Source organism: Thermobia domestica, chromosome 9 (assembly GCF_964235325.1).
Source record: "Thermobia domestica chromosome 9, izTheDome1.hap1.1, whole genome shotgun sequence".
NCBI classification, from domain to species: domain Eukaryota; kingdom Metazoa; phylum Arthropoda; class Insecta; order Zygentoma; family Lepismatidae; genus Thermobia; species Thermobia domestica.
In genome coordinates, this window is record NC_137462.1 from 246,198,697 (window position 1) to 246,220,493 (window position 21,797).

At 35.8% G+C, this 21,797-nt stretch overlaps 1 protein-coding gene across 4 annotated transcripts in view; it reads right to left on the reverse strand.

The window, feature by feature from the left end:
• LOC145660653 (uncharacterized) overlaps nt 1-21,797 on the reverse strand; it is a 295,153-nt gene that overhangs the window by 90,109 nt on the left and 183,247 nt on the right. For all 4 annotated transcript variants that reach the window (XM_081725966.1, XM_081725965.1, XM_081725964.1 and 1 more), the window contains 2 exons: nt 10,339-10,432; nt 1,999-2,129 (listed from right to left, as the gene is read on the reverse strand). In XM_081725966.1, the coding sequence (XP_081582092.1) occupies nt 1,999-2,129; nt 10,339-10,432 (225 nt within the window). The remainder of the gene's footprint in view (nt 1-1,998; nt 2,130-10,338; nt 10,433-21,797) is intronic.

Here is a 21,797-nt window from a genome sequence, read left to right on the forward strand (position 1 = left end):
TTTTAGGACTTCTGCACTTTAGGACTTCTGCACTTTAGGACTTCTGCCTCGGTATGATTTTTAGGACTTCTGCATTTTAGGACTTCTGCATTTTAGGACTTCTGCACTTTAGGACTTCTGCACTTTAGGACTTCTGCACTTTAGGACTTCTGCACTTTAGGACTTCTGCACTTTAGGACTTGTGCCGTGAAATAATTTTTAGGACTTGTGCATTTTAGGTCTAATGCCGTTTAGGACTTCTGCATTTTAGGACTTCTGCCATTTAGGACTTCTGCCGCGTCCCCCTGTGGAACAGTAACCTTGCTATCCTAACCTGACGCCTCTGGATTACTACCTGTGGGATCATGTGAAGTCTGTTGTGTATGCGGTGAAAATCAGAGGTTCAGCACTTGTGGACGCATGTTCTACATAACATTAAAGGCAAAACTTTGCGCACGGTTTTTCGTGATTGGGAACTCAGAATGCATCTTACAACTGGTCGGAATGGGAAACGCGATGAAGACGTACTGTAACAATGCGTGATCCATACAGTATAACTAGCCTCTTTTGTTAGGGACACAACAAACAGTCAGTCATAAATTCGTACTGGTTAGCGCTAAAGCAAACATTAATGTCATTTAATTCTATGAGCATTTTCTATTAAAATGACATACAACATGCTATGGTTTTCATTTAAGACAACTGCGTAAAATTCAAGATGGCGGACATCATCCTGATTATGTTCTAAAACATTTTCTTCTATCCCTATATCCCACCTACATTGTTACTCTGGCTATATTTCGCAGCCTTTAATTTATTAGGGCATTTACACACTTTTAGACTACCCTACATTATATATCAGCGTTTTTACAAGCGGTATCGCATCGTAGTTTGCAACTCAAAAATATAGAAATGCGATACAAATTGAAAAATGTATAGCAAATTGCGATGCATCTTTCATTATTACCACGAAAGCTAAAATAAGGAGCCAGCTGAAAAAATATTACTATTATTTCAAGAAACTTTTCTCTGGAGGATCGAGTGCTGCAAGAAAAAATGCCTCGACTTTGGGTTACAAAACAGTTTTCAACTGTGTCTTTCCTTCCCTTTTTCGGTTTGTTGCTAGTGGGTCATCTTTCAGACTTTCTCAGGTTTCGGGATATAATATCCTTGTTTCTAAGTGTATAATAAAGTGTTCCTTGAAGAAAAAAAGTTCAAACTATATTGGACCTAGCTGATATATGGTGTAGCATAAATGGGGCTTGAATATAGTTAGTAAAGCCCAGACGTGGTACAGTAGATCACTGAAACAGTAAAGGCATTCTTCAGCGCCGAAAATATAAAAAAATACACTCATCTTTACGATTTTAGTATTTTAGGAAATGAAAGTTCTTAACATACGCTACTAATGTCTCATACGAATATTTTTGCATAAGCAACGGACAATGTTAATGTCCATTTTCCACTCAGCAATTCAATTATGAACAATGCGTAGTTTTTTTTTTTTTTTTTTTTTTTTTTTTTTTTTTTTTTTTTTTTTTTAATTTGACCAACGCGGATGCGTGTTATTTGATCAGACACTAGTACAAAACTCTGACAACAATACGTCTAGCACTTACTCAGTTCAAAATGTTTCACTGAAAGTTCCAAATGTTAGAAGACGACAAGGTAAGATCTATGTTAATAGGTATATTATGTCTATTTTAAGAACGACGCTAAAAAACTACCAAGAAAATTGATTTAAAAAAATGTTAGTATAATTGTGTTCTCAGGTATCTAAATAAAACAATAGTATATGTGATTTGATATGAGATATCAAACTGTAAATTTAAGATTGATTCGAAGCTATAGAAGTAAGCGACCACTGCATTTACTCATTTATTAGTTTTTTTAAAAAATTATGCTTCTAAATTAGTAATTTTCAAATTTGACGAAATGTTGTATTTGTATGATCGTTGTTTTAAGAACTATCAATGAACTATTATTTTTTTTATTATTATTACTGTTCATGTTACTTACGATATTCTTCTCATATTCGAGCTTTTCAAGCTGGGTTTTCAAGAAATCTACAATACCAGTATTCTCTTCAAGGGCACTGTAGTTCTGTCGTTTCATGTCACCATTCCCTCCTGAAAAATCGACTTCACTGCCTAAAAACAACAACAAAATATGCCTTATAAAACTTATTCAGTAAGACTGAAATTTCATTAAATTCAGAAATAAAATTTCGAACTTCATACATAAAATATTGTGGCAGGCCAGCTGTATGGTGTTTACTTAATCCTACGTACACCAAGATGGGTTGAAAATTGTCCACACTTTTATTGATGAGAATTTTTATTGAGGTTTTTTCGTTCTAATGTCATAACTCAAGTTTTGTGTCGAAAATAATATAAATTTGCTTTCTGTCATTCAATACTTTTAATTTTTAGAAAATAACCTAAAATATTAAAAAAGGATTTGTGGTGGACATAAAGTACTTTTCCTTGGTGTAACGTGTTACATTAATGTACATGAGGTCACTTCCAGTTAAAGTTGAAGATTCTGATACTAGGTGTTGCTACGGGTACAGCTGACGCAAAACGTCGCACACCTAAACGTAAAAGACCTGCTGGTTTTAGAGTGATGATATTAAAAGTGGACTCATACGTACACCAAGGGGTTATGCGTAACACCGCACACCAAAGGAAGGTTAAAAAATGTCCATCACTTGAATCATTAATTTCTGTCCCAGAAAATGAAATATTCTTCTCTATTTTGTACTAACTATAAACTAAGAGAACTGAAGGCACCAAATAAAGAAGATTAAATTTTCTGGGTCAGAAAATAATGATTTATGTGAAGAACATTTTTTAATCTTCCCTTGATGGGCAGTGTTACGCGTAACTCATTGGTGTACGTAGGGTTAAGCCGGCACCCACGAACATGTATAATAACGAACCAAAGCTGTTTTTAAAACTGACAAGCAAAACGTTTCTATAAACCCTAAATTAAAATCCAAGCAGCAAAATCACCATCAGGAACAGGAACTCAGCTATTTTACAGGGTAGCGTTGGCCTCGGCCAAGATTTAACTTCAGCTGGAAATCGTTATCCTGTTAAAGACTTAATAGTCACCAAGAACAAAGATGTATCTGCTGCTAGGCAGCAAATTAAAGAATTTATATTCCATGCAGAGTGGCTTCGTTTATTAGTCTTTAGGAACACTACAGGTTCCGTGAGTAGAGTGATTAAATTGTGTGAAATATTCCATAAAATGTTAAGAAGAAAATATAAGTTACACACTACAATAGCAGAGGTCTATAGATATACCGTGCACTTCTATAATAACCTCTAGAGTCCTGGCACTAAACGGTTTTTTTTTTTTTTTTTTTAACTATTGCTAAAAATATGATGATTGTTGATGCCATCTAATGAACAAGATTAGTAATAAACACAGGTGAGAGGTACACAAACGTTACAAAACAGTTTCTACTACGATGCAAGCCTTAGAATAGAAGCAAAAAAATAAAAACCAGAAGTGCACCTATGTGCACCTATGGATTGAAGAGGATAAGATGTAATCTCTAATAATGGGAGGACAAAGAATCAGATCCAGAGTATTGCAAACAGATACGATATTACTTGATACTAGTCTTACTGCGGAAAAGGAAATGGTATTATCTTGATACCTAGTTACGGCCAAAGGGTTATAAGAGATTATTATCTTAAAAACGATTCAGACCTTAATCGTATTTGCTCGTAGTGTTTAGCTGTTTTAAAGGAACTTAATCCAACGAAAGCATTCTAGATAGGGATGTCGGCTGGGATAGTCAGTAACCTAAAAGAAAGCGGTGTTACTTTCATATCAGGCCGCGAACCACGTAAAGGTTATAGAGTTACCTTGATACCCAGGAATGACGAATGAGTCATTCTGTCTAAAGTCAGCTTGGTCTTATTCAAAATACCGGAGTCTAACCAAGATTCTGACGAATCACGTTCAAATTGACTCAACTGAAAACCAACTGGCCCTGGTTAAAGCTGGTATCTACTTATGGAAGCGCATCTATCAGACAACTCATTCAAAAGCAGTAGTGATTTCAGTGACCTCTGTTCGTAGAGTGTCTGGGTATCTTTTTATAGCAATGCACTGCCTAGAATGAACAGAGCGCCTTTTCAATTAAAAATATAGAATACGGAATATCTAGATTATTATCCACGGTCGGACATGTACAGCCGATTGTGCACTCTTAGCAGTGCACGATCTTGAGTGTGATTCTATTTAGAGGAAACTAAACCAGGAATTCGCTCTGCGCAGCTAATCTAATTTCGTACTTCTAGCAGTGCACAGAGTCCAGCATGTAACCCCTGAGGGCAAGACTGAGGGGGGGGGGGGGGATTGGTCCAAACTAAGATTTTTAGAGGGCTCAAGTGTGCTAAGTGAGAACGGGTAGCACACGACATCAATCTCTGATCTCAGACGTGGTGAGCAGCGGAACACTTTGCTTTATCGCTAGCCACCAATTGTAAAGTGGCAGGCCGGCGGTATAGGTTTGTATTTAGTCTGATACCCACGTACAAGTTTAATAACGAGTCAAAGTTCTTTAGAAAAATGTTTAGCAAAAGTCTCTGCAAACCTAACTGTAATTCGAGCGTCAAAATCACAACCAGGAACAGGAACACAGCTACTAACCAATAAACAATTTCTTAGAACTACAGGGTAGTGCAGGCCTCTCCCAAGACAACTTTAGACAGATGGTAATCGCTTGTCTGTTAAAGGCTTGACAATCGCCAACTAAGATATATACCTTTGCAAGGCAGCAAATGAAAAAGTTCATTTCCTTCCAGAATGGCTGCATTTATTAGCTTTAGGAATTATACAGGTTCCAAGTTAAGTGATAGAACTACAACCAAAATGTCTTCAAACTGTTATAAAAGAAGAAGTTAAAACAACTAAGCTTTTGGAACTATGGTGCACTTCACGAATCACACAGAAATACCTATTAACTGTGAGGACGAGAATGAGAATCAAATACTGGTTAAATTTCTGGGATATTGTATAAGGCAATTTGGTAATGGAGTACAGGATTAAGAGGTTGGGTATTAGACCTTTATCGTCTGTTCCATAGAGTTTGGCTCCATTTATAAGAGCGAGTCCAAAGCTAAGTTCAAAATGACCATGATAGTCTACTATCCGAAATATATGACAGTACCAAGATGCCAGGGCGTGAATCAAACAGGTTGAAATGTGAACTAGGTGTTTGCCTACCTGTTCACAATTGTATCTACAGTACTCGTTTAATGAACAGAGCATTTCCTACGAAGTTTGGTAAACAATTGTTTGACATTGATTCTGTAGGCTCGAACGTGCAACGCCAATGGCAGGCTCTTGGTAAAGCAGAATTCTGAGTGTGACTATAAGTAGGATCGTGAAATTCAGAGATTAGAGGTATATATCCAAATGCGTATTCCTGGTAGTCATACTCCAGTAGGTAACCCTTAGGTGATGAAGCCGATGAGTCGATTCAAACCAGGGTTTCTAAGGGGCCCAGGTGAGCCGAGAGCAAAGAGTAACACGGCACAAATCTACGGTCCGAGTGCAAATACAATGCAGGTAAGTTTAGAGATCGAGCATGCATAGTAAGTTGGAACGTCTTCAAGGGTAATGAGTTTATGACATTGTCTAGAATAACTAAAATTGATTTAAAAAAAAAAATCGGATGGGGCATTCCAATATCTGAAAAGTTTAGTGGTAGTACACGTCATAAAAGAAGAGTATCACCGGGCGAAATTGTATAATCAAGAGATGGAGTGTATTCCGTCTGTGTAGTTGTAGGAGAAGTAGTGAATGTGTTCACTCAGCTATGTATAATGTTCACACATTTCATAGTTGCAATTGTTATGCATAAATTTTAGCACATGAGCAAAAGGTATTGATACATATCCTTAAAACAAGAACACGTACTATTAAAACATTTCGTAAAATGGTTCTTCTCAATATTGTAGCTATATGAAAGGAATACGAAGGAAGGAGTGTATGTCTTAATCACTATGAAAATTCAAGAAAGGTCAACGGGCAAGAGCTTAAGATTTATTAGTTTGCTTAAATTGATCAGAAAACTTTTTGTATTGAAAAAATATTAGAAAAGAACAAAATATTATTGCAAAACAAAATGTTAAATTGCAACGAAACAAATGTACAAAATACGCGGAAAAATGGCGTGCCTTGAGGGTCACTAGAGAGAGCAAATCTGAAACGAATGCAAATCTGCAATATAACGCAAAGTTCAGAGGTCAGGCATGGTGTGGTGGAATTCCTTTGAGGGTAACGAAGGTGTGACTTTCTCTGAAATAACGGTGATTGGTCTGCACACGGCACTACAGTGAAAGTTAATACATGCGTACGCAGTAACAGCCCCTTCGTGCGCGTCAAAGAAGACAACGATAATTACAAGTAGTGTCATTGGTACACGTCATCTTAAGATAAGCAAAAGACGAAGACCAAGAAGGCGGAGTCGTAATGTACATGTATCGTTATGGGTTGAAGGGCAATGTGTCCTTGCATGGGTGTGGCTGTTGGTGTGGAAGGTTTTTTTTTTTTTTTTTTTTTTTTTTTTTTTTTTTTTTTTTTTATCCCTCTGAGGAAAAGCTATATGCAATAGAATGGTTATACAGATAAATATACAAGTATCACATGGTCACAAAATATATATAAAAAAATAAGTACTTGACACATTTATCATTAATATAAGAACAGACACAGACAAAACAAATAAGTTAAAATAGAAAAATACACTTCTTTATCTTGCCTAAAAAGCAAGAACAAAAATCATATCAGTAAAGGTTAAACAAATCTCTCTTTAAAATATCCGAACACTATTAATGTTAATAATAATAATAATAATAATAATAATAATAATAATAATAATAATAATAATAATAATAATAATAATAATAATAAAACCACTTTTATACATAGATTTAAATGTATAAGCTTCTATATTCTAACTGTTGAAGAGGATAGGAAGAAGGTTTAGCTATCTTAATTGTTAAAAGTGTCAACGAAGAGCATGCCATTAAAAGTTCAAGATTAACGTGCTTTCCTGTTGATGATAAGGGTACCTGAATACAACAGAAGGAGAAAAGAATGGGATCATTCAATGGGAATAAAACTTTTTAAAATATATTCAATTGCAACAAACGAAAATGCGAAAAGAAAACTTCAGGAAAATGGAGTGCAAATTTAGGATCATTACATTAGAGCCATGTGAAATCAACTAAATTTTCAGGGGAAAAAACCTCGCCGTCTCAGAATTTGATGAAAGTTGATGTACATGTAGGCGCCTATGAGATGATAATGCACCAAATTATAATGTAGTTTCAGAATACAGGGTGGTAAAAAATTGAGAAATTAGATATTTTATTTCCTTGTTAGCTTCAATTGGTCATATCTCCCGTAAATATTGAGCTAGAGAGGAAAATAATATACCATTTTGAAGATGAAAGAATAGGCTATAAGATATGTCAGGAACATTTATCTCAAAATCAAATATCATTTTCCGAGATTTCCCAGGAAACGTTTGGATCAGTGATATCTTAGAAAGTGTCCATTTGATTTCCTTGAAATTGAATACCAAGGTAGACCCATATGTCCGGCATAAGTGTGTCAAATAATAACTTGGGCCAAGAATTCTACAATGATTCTACCTGGAGTCTACAATGATTTTGTGTGATCATGTCGGGAAAGACACCTGGGGTACCAATGTGACAACTTGCCAATTTGTCAGTACTGGTGAAGTAAGGTGTAATTGACCTAGCAGTAATGCTTTTTGGTGCATTTTGTAATTCAGTAATCCTGTGGGGATTTTTGGAACATTCCATTATCAATCGTAGTACATTGCAGTGACCTAAATATGCGAACATTCTGGAAGGTTCTCGAATCATCTGGGATATTCTAGAAGGTTCTAGAACCCTATGGAACATGCTACAGAGTTCTAGTATTATCTGGAGCACTCTACAAAGTACCAACCCTTCTGGAACATTCTAGAAGGTTCCAGAGGACAGAAGACCCTACGGCATAACAGAGGACATTACAGAGGACCTTACCAAGTTCAAAAATATGTACTGAAATTACTTTTGTTACTAATTTTTTTGGTTTAGTTTCAATAGGCTATGGGTACTTTTCAGGATGTGATTTGTGATTCTTTAGTAGCTGTTTCATATATCTTTTTTTTTTTTTTTTTTTTCGTAGGCCTTTGAAGAATTACGTTAGGCCATATTCATATGTTATAGGTTTCTGAAAAATAGTTTTCTACATGTAGGCTAGACCTAAGAAGTACATTTTATAATCTAAATACTCTTTTATTGTTTGTGTCATGTCTGTAGCTTACATCACATCAAATAGAACAAATTGTCACATTCGTGGATCAGGTCGTCACGTCTGTTTTTTTTTTTTTTCTTTCTTCAAAAACTATTAAAATTTACATGTTTGATCTGAACCACTATTCCAGTGTTATTACTTAAGCTAACAAGGTACATTCGCGAAGTGTCCTCTCAGGATTCGTGTCAAGTTGATTTAAAAGCAAAGTTCTCCGCGGTCCAATGTGTATTGTACTAATTTTAGCAGCCCATACCGGTAATTTGCATATTTATGGGCCTTTATATATAGCCGGAACTCAATCATACACTACTATAACGTTCGGTCCTAAAATTACTTTTAGTTTCTTTAGATGTAACTGTGGAGTAGTAGTCTGAAGAAGGGAGTGATATACTTCCGAAACTGTAACATTTCTAGTTAATTTATAATAAAGAATACAGACAGCCTTGTAAGAAAGTTATGTTTAATTTGTGTTTAAGATGGACACAAGGCCTTTTTATCCAAAAAAAAAAAAAAATCAAATTCATGTACAATTTTCTCGGAAAATCGCTGGTGCAGTGATTTTACCGTAGATTGTACCGTTTGGAAGGTAGTGCATGTGCATGTTAAATTCCTCCAGGGACTTCGCGAATAGACATTGCAGAGTAATATCAGTAACGCTTACATTTTTTATGTTGATAAATCAAAACAATTCTAACTGGAAAAATACTGTAGGTATAAACAAACTCTTTACAACATTGGTGTCACAATCTTATTACATTTCTGTGAGTAATTGTTATTATTTCCATGTTATATTATAACAAGGAAGTATTGTATTACGGTCAAAACGCCTAACTTAAATCCAGATACGACCAGATATGGGTGAAGATCTACCATTTCCGTATTGACGTATGTATGTCTGCATGTATCTACGTTCAAAAAATATTTCGTCAACGATAAATCACATAAAAGATTACATGTACACACGGGGCCCTGCACAACTTTCTATTTGGTTCAATATTCGTGAAGTGCCTGACATTTAACATGCAATATCTTCCAAATGCTACGAGGTACGGTAAAACTCTTAATACCAGTAAATTTCCGAGAAATTTTTATATGAATTTTATGTATCATATGCACCTATTCCCATTTGAAAAATCGAAAGTTGAATCTAATATGGTGGATCCAAGATGGCGGCCGGAGTGCATAACACGTGTCAGAGAAACAGTATTTTGATCCGATTTGTTTTGCATATTCCCACATCCATATTTAGTTGCATCTAAAGACACCGAAAGCAATTTTGTGACCGAGCGTTATAGTAGTGCATGATTGAATTCCAGATATATGAAGGCCCATAAATATGCAAAATACCTGTATGGGCCGCTAAAATTAGTACAACACACATTGGGCCGCGGAGAACTTTGCATTTGAATCAATTTTACACGATTCCCGAAGGGACACTTCGCGAATGGACCTTGTAAGATCTAATTTGAAATTAAGTTTCAACAAGTTTGAATAAATTTTAATTTTAAAAATTTCTAGAATGAAATTCCTGATTTTTCTGAGAATGACCTTTTTTCATATAACATACTTTAGTTAATTTTCCAAGTCACTGTTTTCAGAGCTTAATCAAAGCTGAAAACATTTCAATTTAAAAAACTATACAAGAAAACAAAATTACTGACGAATGCTATCCTTTGAATGAATAACTCACGCCTTTAAGAAATGGATTTCATTAAAGTATTTAAGAAAATAGGTAATGCCAGAAGGAAATCATTGATTTACTTTTTAATCTTCAATAAAAGACTAATGTATGCTTTATTTAAAAAAAAAAAAATGAAAATGAATTAACTTCGCGAATACATTTTGATTGAATGACTTGCAAGAAAATTTAAATTTTTACCGTAAAATTAAATTATAAAGCGTTTTCCTTTGACACACAGTTACAATAAAACAGGACCAGTATCTCGAGTACTTATTAAGAAACTTGCTCCGCTAACCTATTCATCTTAACATGTAAAATACCTGGACGGTTTCGCAGTAGGTGAAAGGGAATCTCTCCAACACCACTGAAGGAATGTTCTGAACCATCTTGACTTCTTTCATGTTTTTGAAGATTCTATAACGAGACAAGGAAAAATATACATTGATAATTGCACTTACAAAGATTATATCTGATTTACGAAAGAAAGAAACAAAAATACACACAAAAATTTTTCGAACACGACTTTGGAATGCTAATTTTGCTTAACTTTTGAAACTATAACTTTCATTTGAAACAAACATTTAAAAGTAAAATGTTTCTAAAAACTTAAGAAGTAGATACGTCTCGTCTGGCCTTTGTGAACACTTACATCTGAAATGCATATCCAGGCTATTTCTACAGTGTAAGAGTATGAATAGAAAGAAAGAAAGAAAGAAAAAAAGATATTGACAAATACACAAAAACTATTAAAATTGTTTAATTACCTTAGCTGAAAATGGGTTTCACGATTATAACAAGAATAAGTAGTTCAAATATTTTACACCAACTATACATAAAAAGCATTCATTTAAATTAATGATTTGCATCTGATGAAATACTTTAAGAATTGCGTTTAAAGACCCCTTCAAGAATAGGAGATTTGCGTTAAACACCACTAACATCGGCAGCTCCTTAAATATGGAGGATCTCTCCAAGCACAACTACTGATTTACAATGTCTTAGGCTCACCTGATCGTTTTCCACGGTGAAGTTATTTGAGGACTTCACTACGTAGTTTGCTGTAAGGTGAAGTATTCACGCAGTACCATAGTAATATGAACAGCTCTACCTTAAGTGAGAGCGAACTCTTGAAAATAACGATGTCTCAGCGAGAGAGTTCCTAATTTGGAGAGTTTTCTAATAACTGTAAGGGTAAATTGTTATCTCCAATTATATATATATCCATATATATCTGACGTCATCAATTCAAGCGCAGACGCAGTAACGTTTTCCCACGCTACTTACTCACGCCCATTTTCCTTATCAATTTCCTCCTTTGCCAATATTTAATGAATGCATTCATAGATTTTTAGAACTTTCTTCAAACGATTTAGTCAGTGTTGCCAACAGTTGTCTTCAAAAAGCAGCTGAATGATGTACAGAATCTAGCTAAAATGGTTAAATTTACGATCTAATTTAACAGAAAATAACAATAAGCTAAGCAAGACTTTACGAACTTTTAGAGTACTAACTTAAAATATGCAGCAATATTTTTTCCTCATATTCTTACATAGAAAATTTCCACCGCTCACACAAAGTACTTAAGTACGTGTTGCTTTCTCATCGACTAAAAGTACTAAAATTTCTTCAATTCTTTCCCCTGGATGCTGGTTATACGTCCTTTGTGGAATTATGATCCTCTATAACACCGAAATACACAGCCCAACCAAATATATATTTGAAACAAATCATGCAGAAATCAATTAAGCGTAGAAATTAACTATGGGAAGACAACACACGACAAAATTAGCCATGAGACCGTGACGCATAGGCGTGTGTTGAAGATGCTTATTCTGTATGACAACATAAACACGTTGCTACAAGCAGAAGGATTAGCAAAACAGAAAACTACAGTTCGTTTCAATCTATATTTTTTAAATAAAAAGTTTGAGTGGACTAATAGTAAGAACAAACATTTAGAAATGAACAATTATGGGTGCAAAATTGAATAAAATTATAGCTAACAGCTAAAAATACATTTTTTTTTTTTTAGATTATCACCATAAGAAAACAGCTGAACTGGCAACTTTGTAACAACCATTCTGACAGTGCGAATATTAACTTATCCACACCATAATTTTGAATTTTTGAACTCTTGAGTCATAATTTGTACGCTAACACAATATCTTACAACAGTGATTAACAAAGTGGAGTACAAAAATTAAATAAAGAAATGATATTAGAAATAATAAATATAACGTAATTTGTTTCAAAATTAAGATCCTTTTCTCTTCGTTTGTTCACACATTGTCATTCTCGAAATAATGTCACAATCAGGAGTATTGTCCTAACTAGATGTTACTCCTGAGCTAGGTACAGCAATTAAGTCAGCAAAATAGATGTGGAATGGTCAGCTTCTTTACCTCGTGGTTTAAAAAGCTAAATAGGAAACTACAAATTGAATATTGTGGAAGAATACAATGTTAGAATTATACTAAGTAAGTTCCACGTATATAGGAAATGAGTAACTATAATTTCATCACATGTGGAGTAACTTGTATACATTAATTAATAATCCTCGGATATAACACACACTAACTTATAGTACAGTCCGCAGAAAAAAAAAAAAAAAAACCCTGCTACAGGAGCATTTAAGTTTATTGTGAAACTACGCCTAACAGCGCAGGGAATCAACATAACGTCTAAGTGGCACGAATCATGCCAGGAGAAACCTCGGCGTCCTCCGGAGCAAAAGACTTATATTACAGTACGCATATGAAAATTTCATCGTAGACGGACAAAACAGCTAAAATACATGAAATTACGGTAATTTTAAGTTGTAAATTTTATATATTATTTATAGTTTTTAACTAGAACAATTACAAAACCGATGGAAGTAGGGCCTAAGGGAAATATCATACCTACAAATAGACTACAATGATTAACCATCTTTAGGCAATTTGATAATTCTTTCACTGCCAATCCGAGTGTTCACAAAATGTATCTTTCTCCGGTTACCTTCCTTGGAGCCAAAACTAAGGAATAATTTGTGAAAACACATTGAAATTAGAATGGTAAAAGCAAGAATATTTAAAATCATTCCTGCTCTTCTCTGGTAGCATATGATTCATCCAATCTGCCTTTTGTATATGAGGTTGTTAGGAAACTGGTCTTTGTTTCTAAAAGGGATAGAGATTTCAAGAAACAAAATCAGAGTGTCCACACAATTTGGCGAAAAAAAAAAAAAAAATCCTGACTTTTCACTGACTTTCCATGACCCATCTCATTATCACCGTCTCCTTTAGCTGATGCATAAACGTAGGGCGTTAAACTAAACTAAAATGTTCTATTTTTAAATCAGACCCCCCCCCCCCCAAAAAAAAAAATACAAACTATTTTAAGCTAAATTTCATGGCAATTCTACCTTTTACCAGGTAGAGAAACTAGAATACTTACAATGAAAGAATAATGCTGACGTTTCATTATGTTAAAATAACCAGGGCTTACATATTTTAAATTAATAGTATCGGACGACTGAAAGAAAGTATGATTCTTATAACAGCATTCTTTATTAGAACTTCAGAAGCTTATATTTATGTATATTTACGTCACTTCGCATTTAGTAACGATTTCACTTGCACCGATAAAAACAAATGAGAAATTTTGCACGCTTGCTTATCGTTGCTTTCCTTTTCTGAGTAGGACCAGTGTTAAACTAAAGGTCACAACTGCATTCATGTTTAACTTACAGCTACTTTTATTTGGTTTGGGTTAACTGTTTCAGACTGATATATATCTACATCATATTTTGTTTATATTACACAACTTAATACAATTGCATGTTCCTGTATGAATCCAAAACACCTGGATCCAATCCTGGGATCACCCGAACAACTTTTTTACATACTTTCATGAATCCTTTGACAATATTTTTCTGCAACGAAATTACCTAACACGATATTGTAGTATCGTATTAATAGTATCATAACATGGGCTTGTATACTATACATATGGAGTAAACCTCTGAATGTAACGAGGAAAAATGAATTGCACACTTCACTCACAGTTCTTCTTCATCCTGAAGTGAGGTGAGGTCCTTTTTCATGCACTAGCAAGGAAAGAATAACGCTCAATGATACAAGTGCCAAAGTGAACAACAGTATGAAACAGAATAATGCAATAAAGGAATACAGAAGTATGATGATGGACGAAGTGCATGTCAAATACGATCAGTGTCAGTATAATTGTGTCGTGTTCGACAAAAAAGGAACTTAATTTACCAAAGTTAAAAATTAAAGAAACTTTGAGGGTAAAATTAGTTTTTGGAGTCAGTTTAAGCGAATCCATGAAGAGAAAGAAATGGAAAAAAAGAGGTCAAATTTCAGTACTCCTTCGAAGTATTGTTACCGGTACAAGGGTTGTGGACATTGTAAACGGTTTCCCACCAACAGCAGAAAACTACGATAAGGCAACTGTGAGTCTGAAAAATAGTTTTGGTAGAGAAGAACTGTTAGCTGAATGTTCGTGAAATGTTCGGCCTCGTGATACAAAATATGTCTCCACAAAAGAATAAACTATCTCTTATGCAGTTATATGACCAGTTGGAATCACATTTACGTGTATTACAGTCAATTGGAATGACAAGTGATAAGTATGCAGCCAATCTGTTTCCCCTCGTCGAGTCATGGTTTCGTTACGATATAGCGGTAATACGACAGTAAGTGAGAATATGAACGACAATATTTACGCACAAAAACTCAGTAACTTACTGCAGTTTTTGAGAGGTGAAGTGGAAGGCGAGGAAAGGATAACACTTGCACAGGTAGGATTTAACACAGAAAAGGAAGGATGTTTCCATAAGGCAAGAATAATCTGGTAGGTGAAAAAGTTCCTACAGCGAATAATCTGTTTTCAAGTCAGAAGAGAATGTGTGTGTCTTCTGCAATGATTTGCATCAAGAATAAAATTGTAAAAAAGTTCGTGATATGACATAACAAGAGAGAAAGAGAGAGAGAGAGAGAAAAAAAAACACCTTGGTGAAAAAGAACAGTTCCTTCACTTGCTTTCAAAATTCTCATCAGGCAAAATTGTGTCAGCTTAAAGTTACTTGTTCTAAGTGTAAAGGTAAACATTATGCTATTATGTGTAATGAAAAGTACAAGGTAAGAAACACACTGAAATGAAAAATGTACAAGGTCCCGCAACACATACTTTATCCAGTCGGAATTACAGTAATCAGTTTCTTTTGCAAACCTTTTCAAGACCTTTAGTTTTGAAGAATGGGACGAAGATGTGGATAGTTTTATTTGCATGTGCTGTATACAGAGCTATACATTTAGAGATGATTTCTTCATTGTCTACCAGCGCTTTTCTGCTAACCTTAAAAAAATTTATTGCCAGAACGGGCAGACCTAAAATTATCTACAGCGATAATGAAAAAAAACTTCTTGGAGCTGACAATGTATTCAAAAATATAGATTGGGAGAAAGTTGAGACAAGTCATCGATTCAGAGAATACAGTAGAAATTCATTCCGCCCAGCGCCGCCTGGTGGGGTGGTTGGTGGGAGCGCATTAAACGGACACTGAAAAACCTGCTAAAGAAGACATTAGGAAGAGCTTCATTGAATTACGAAGAGTTAGAAACATTATTGTGTGACTGTGAAGCAGCTATAAATTTAAGTCCGTTAACGTATTTGTCTGAAGATTCTGACGATTTCGTTGCTTTGACACCGGCAATGTTTCTACAAGATATGTGTGTTTCTCGAATACCAGATTTGGACAAAATTGATTAAGTTTTGCTAACAAAAATATATCAGAGGCTGAACTTGGTGAGGTAAAGGTTAAGGGACAGGTTTAGGAGTGAATAGTTAGGTTTGTTGGTTCAAAAGGGAATGGATGAGAAAAACGTGTTCGATCAATTAAAGTTGAAGATGATGTTTTGGTTCGTTCGAAAGACAAAAGAAAAATCTACTGGCCGATGGGAAAAGTAATTGAAATTTTCGCTGGTGAAGACTACCAAGTACGAGTAGCAACAGTGAAAACTATGGCTGGAATTTTAACCCATCCAGTTCAGAGGTTATATCCTACAGAAATATCAAGTTCAGTTGATTTACCTACAGTTGTGGACACATCATCACCAATGCAAGTGAAAACCGCGTTACCAGTGAAGAAGGCTTTAGCGTTGGACGAAAATAAGACCGTGACTACAACAAGTGAAAGAAGAGTTAACAATTTTGTGATTAATTTTTGCTAGGATTATTGTATATAATCAAAGGGTGGGAGTGATTTAGAGTTCTGGGAAGATGGAGTTTAAATCTCCGTACGTCAGTGTACAAACAAAAAGAAACTGCATTTTGGAGGTAGCTGTTGAAGAATTCGTTTTTGAAGCAGAGAGAAATATATGTTGTGTGATATAAGAAAAAACGAGAAAAAAGGCTGAGTTGTAATATCGAGAGAAAAATAAAACGAACCAAGTCAATGAACTTAGTGCGTTTTTTTAAAAGTATGTGTGTACGTGTAAAACAGTTAGAAAGGGCTTATGAAGAACATTCTCTATCCAGGACATAAGTGTTCAGATGGCACCAGTCGTTTTTAGGTCGAAAATAACTGGAAGACGAATTTCATGCAGAAAGACCTTAAACCTCAAAAACGGATGACAAGGTGGAAAGAGTGAAGCTTTTATAATATTTTGCTGTTTTTGCGTAGCAATTTGCTAATATTTAATTTTTCATGGTAGTTTACAATTTCTGTATTGCATGTTCGGCAGCAATAAAAATGTATATTATTATTTATTTTACCGTTTTACGTTACTGTGTGTATCAATCATTGTCAACCCACTGCTGCACTTCTTGATTTCATTACATAACTTTTCAATAACTATTTGCTTTAATAATTCAAAATAGAAATAACACAGCTTCTGAGCAAAGCACAATGTTTTCTCTACTAAAATATCGATATGTAACAGTTTCGCCAACTAACTAAATATCTATCTTCATCAGACATTATCTAACAGTGTATCTAATAAAGCCAAAGGTTTAGCTAGTTGGCAGAACTGTCAACTAATACTCTCCTGGTATAAAGGCTTCGGTTCTAATAAAGGGTTCTTACTGATCTGGAGAAATCTATTTCTCTGTCTTCTCCCTGACCTTTGGTAGGAAATTCCCTGACTTTCATGATAAGTGTCGGATGACGTTGACATATAAATAAAGGAATAAATAACGGTGAATATTTATATATGAGAACATTAAATCAATTGCTCATACGTACACTCAACTTACAACCCATAAAAAGCAGACCAACGTTCCATACTGTGATCATTAATGGTTGGCTAAGCTGAAATTGGTGTATAATTAATGTTAGAAAAAATATATTTTATAAAATTTCCCTGATTTTCAGTCTTTTCCCTGAGTTTCCCTGACCTGCCCCATTTTCCCTGACTTTCCTGACTTCTCTCACTAGTAGGAACCCTGTAATCTTAAACCACAAGAAGCTAAATCCTTGACAGAGATTTAAAGGCCAATATAGGCCTATTTGTACGACGCTTAACCGGCTCTCTAGAAGCCACATGAACAGCACAGTGATTTTCAGTGCAATTGTTTCTTGCTCTGATCCTCAGCGGCTGCACATGGGGATTCGGATTCCATGCTTAGTCATAATAACTCACTATTCGATGAACGTCTCATATATTCACATTGCAGAAAGGGAACAATAATCAAACAAGTGAGTTTCGTTTCACAGTGTGAAACTACGGTACACTTCCAAACTAAACGAATTCAATACTCAAACTTGTAGTAGTACATCTATCATTACTGATTACAATGGAGTAATAAGATCGAAGATATAACCTACTTCTCGTATGATGAATTCATACTAAAAAGCCATTACACGCTATCCTTTAGTGTTTTTATTCTATGGTGATAAATGCTGAAACTGGATTAGTTAATTTGAACTACTTCCGGTTTGAATAGAGCTTCAATAGACGAGATGGGAACTATCCTTGAGACGCTGAATCGATTGCGAGGAACTGCATCTTCATACCTCTTAGTTTTTGCTCTACGGAAATTAGTATTGAAAACGAAAGCAATAGTAAATTTGAACTACTACTGGCTTTGGTAGAGTACTGCGGATATTCATGATAAGATGTCTTGAGACGCTGAATGGATGCAACGAACCGCTTCTCCTATGTTATGGTTTCGTTCTGTTGCAATAAACGTTGAAACAAGACATGGTTAATTTGAAACATTCCTTTCTGAATATAGCTTCAACGGAGGAGACAGGACTTATTCTTGGGACGCTGAATCGATTGCAAGAAACTGCAATCGATATTTTTTTACCGTTTTTGCTCTACGGAAATCAGTATTGAAACCAAGGTAATAGTAAATTTGAACCACTTCTGTTTTGGAAGTGTTGTGGATCGTCAAAATAAGTTGTCGTAAGACGCTAAATCGTTTAAAAAAAAACTTGTTGCTATTTATTACCGTTTTCGTTCTATGGCGATAAATGTTGAAACTGGAAACGGTTTTGAACCACTTCCGGTTTGAATAGATGGTTCATGGAGATGTACCTATTCTTACGATGAATGAATTACGAAAAAAAAAAAAAAAAAAAAAAAACGCTTGTCGTTATCTCTTACCATTTCTACTCTGATATCTGTCGAGAGACGGACGGACAAAGTCGTTCTCTAAGATTTCCGACACTTCTGCACAGCAGAGTTCAGAAGTTGAAGAAGATATTATAGTTCTGTAATTCAGCTCGTGGAGAAATGTGTTACCTTTGAGAATGATCTTGATGACATATTGTGCACCCGCCACCTGCATGGACTCAAGTTCAGCTTGCCTCGGGTGGGACTTACACCAAAAAGACGCCACGTTCTTCTGAATCTCGATGTTATAAGTATATACAGCAAGTCCAATATAAACTGTAGTTGGAATATCCAGTAACGCAGTTTTTCTTTAATATTGCAGCATCTATTCAATATTTTGTATGCTACACAGATATAAAGTATACAAAATACCCGTGTAATGGGGTCCCTGGCCAACTTACTCTAATGACTAATAGATGAACTGAGAGTATTTACGAGATGATTCTGGTGAGGAGTGAGAAACGTTAACATGAAATGAGTTCAGAATGCTTATGGGAGGCATGCAGCAGAAGGCTTACTTCTGGTTCGATGCCCAGGTAAGTTGGTGGACATCGTGTCTATGGGTTTTCTCGGGTACTCCTGTCTCCTCTCATTCTCATTTAACCTATTCTTCTTGCCGTAATCATCTGTCTTCCTTAACCTAAAGAGCATAATCGTGGGATATTAAACTACAAGATTTTATTTTATTTAATTTTAAAATGCTCATCTATGCTTTACAGCATTGAGGCTACATGAGAGTAAAGGCTACAGTTCAATCAGAATCTGTGGAGGACACTGAATTGTATTGTCGGATCTTGCAATTAAAAAAGAAAAAAAAAACTGGTGATTTAAGATAGAAATCCAATTTACTAACTAACCAACTGTAACGCAAACACTAAGTGAAGTCCGAATATATATAAGAAGCGCTTTTAAAGTTTTGAAATTTGGCCGCTGAAGTGCTGCGGTCGGCATCCCGCGCATGCGCGTTGTGTTGGCAAGCCACAGACTCCATTGCGGAAACATTTGACCCATGGCAGAAAAAGACCATTCATTTGACCGTACTTACGTTTGTTTGTACGTAGTTAAAATGTTTTCGCTGACTGAAAATTCAGCCGACTGTGAAATACGTGCTATTAGTTGCTGCTGAAATTCATCGCCAGATTAGTGAAGTATATGGAGAAAACATTATGAGCGACGGAATGATACGGAAATGGATTACAGCTTTTAACAATGATCGCACGAATGTGCATGACGAGGAACAAAGTGAGTGACCTTCTGTCATCACTGAAGACTTCGTGCAGAAAGTTGACGAAAACGGCACTTTACGAGAGAAAAGATACTTTACGATTTCGTCGCTATCTGATGTTTCCTAAAGCTTAAAGAAGTATCGTCTATGAAACTGTGACTCAACGCTTAAATTATCAAAAGTTGTGCTCACACTGGGTACCGAAAATACTGACTGAGGCCTACTGTTCACTGGCAACTTTGTCAGCCAACTATCTTGTTGCCCTGGCTAAATGCATTGAGTCTTATGTGAGCCCACTCACTGAGGCGACGGCGACAGAAAAGTTGTCGAGGTACCTCCAAGCAGAGAGAAAAAATTGTTTTCTATAAGTTTTTTCGCACAACAGTTTGTTCCGTGTGCAGCGCGTGAAAAGAAGTGTTTGCAAAGTCTTAATTAGCGAGAAAGTCTTAATTAATTAATTAGCGAGAAAGACAATGAAAAATTAATTGATAAAATAGAGAAACGTCCAACGTCATATAAAAAAAAAAAGTTTGCAAGAATATTCAGATATTAATTTAAAGAAGAAATGTAAAATTTTCCTTTCATCAACCTCTCACTGTATATAGGATGCAACCAGTATTTCTTTTTTCTTTAATTTTTCCTTGTTAAATTTAGCATTAGCACACAAGCAATAACACATTTTTCGATTAATCGTACTGTGTCCAATCTTACCAAATTGTGATATCAAATGCCCGGAAACTTTTCTGTTACCGTCGCTAGTGAGCGTGGACGTGGTAATAATGTTCTGTCTCCTGAAGTTGCTGGTTGTAGGCGACAGCGACGAGATAGCTGCGCAACTGTTTTGTTGCCAGTGAGAGGTAAGTCTGAGGTGCACACAAACACACGTTTAGCCAGTGCGTTGACTTTTCTTGAGCGGTAAGTGAGGAAGATGATTTTTAAACAAAACTGTCACAGGCGACGGAGCATAAATGGTGGGTTACATCGGAATCGCAACAATCTATGGAATGGTGACATTCAACCTCACTCAAGAAAGTTACAATCAAGCAAACAATTTCAGCCTGGAAAATCAAGTATACTGTATTTTGGGACAAGAAGGGATTGTTACTTATGGACTTTTTTTGCCTCCTGATGATGACAATTCTATGACGTATTGTGAGACCTTCCAAAAACTATGCCGTTCAATCCAAAACAAACGGCGTGGTATCTTAGTAAGGGAATCATTTTGCTTCACGACGATGCTCGTTCACACGTGGCAACTCAAAATCTCATCACACCGTTTGGCTGGAAATAACTTGATCACCCTTCGTACAGTCCCCGTGACTATCACATGGCGTTTGAAGAAGCATTTGGGTGATCAGCGCTACGACGACGACGATGACGTCAAGACGGTCGTGTTGGAATGGTTGTCAAATAAGGTGGCAGACTTCTATGAGAGTGGTGTTCAAAAGCTTGCTGTACGCTTTATTTACAGTTTCTCCAGGACTAAGGAATACGAGGCCTGTTAGAGTAGTATCCGACCATGGTCCCAGAAAACCAGTATACTCACCTGGCATTTTCATCGTCCTAATCTCCTTCAAACTAGTTCCTGCTTCCACACACCGTGTTTGGTAATCTTTCCACTGCTCGAAAGAGGCCTCATCGGGAAGTGCTGCAACAGCAGCCGTCGCGTTGCACTAGATATCCTCTCGGATGCGAAGGCAAGTTTCTATCTGGTACTTTTTGATTTTCGCGAACAGATAAAAAGTGTCATGATGCTATATCCGGAGAGTAGAGAGTTTCACGAAACATCGAAATCTTGTGCTCTACCGAAAAGGGCAACCACATGGGCTGCATGAATGGAATCATTATCCTGACGCAGTCGTCGGGGGATTTGAAGTCCACAGCGTCATGCTTTTGGACCAAGATGAGCGTCATGTAAACAACGGAAAATGTC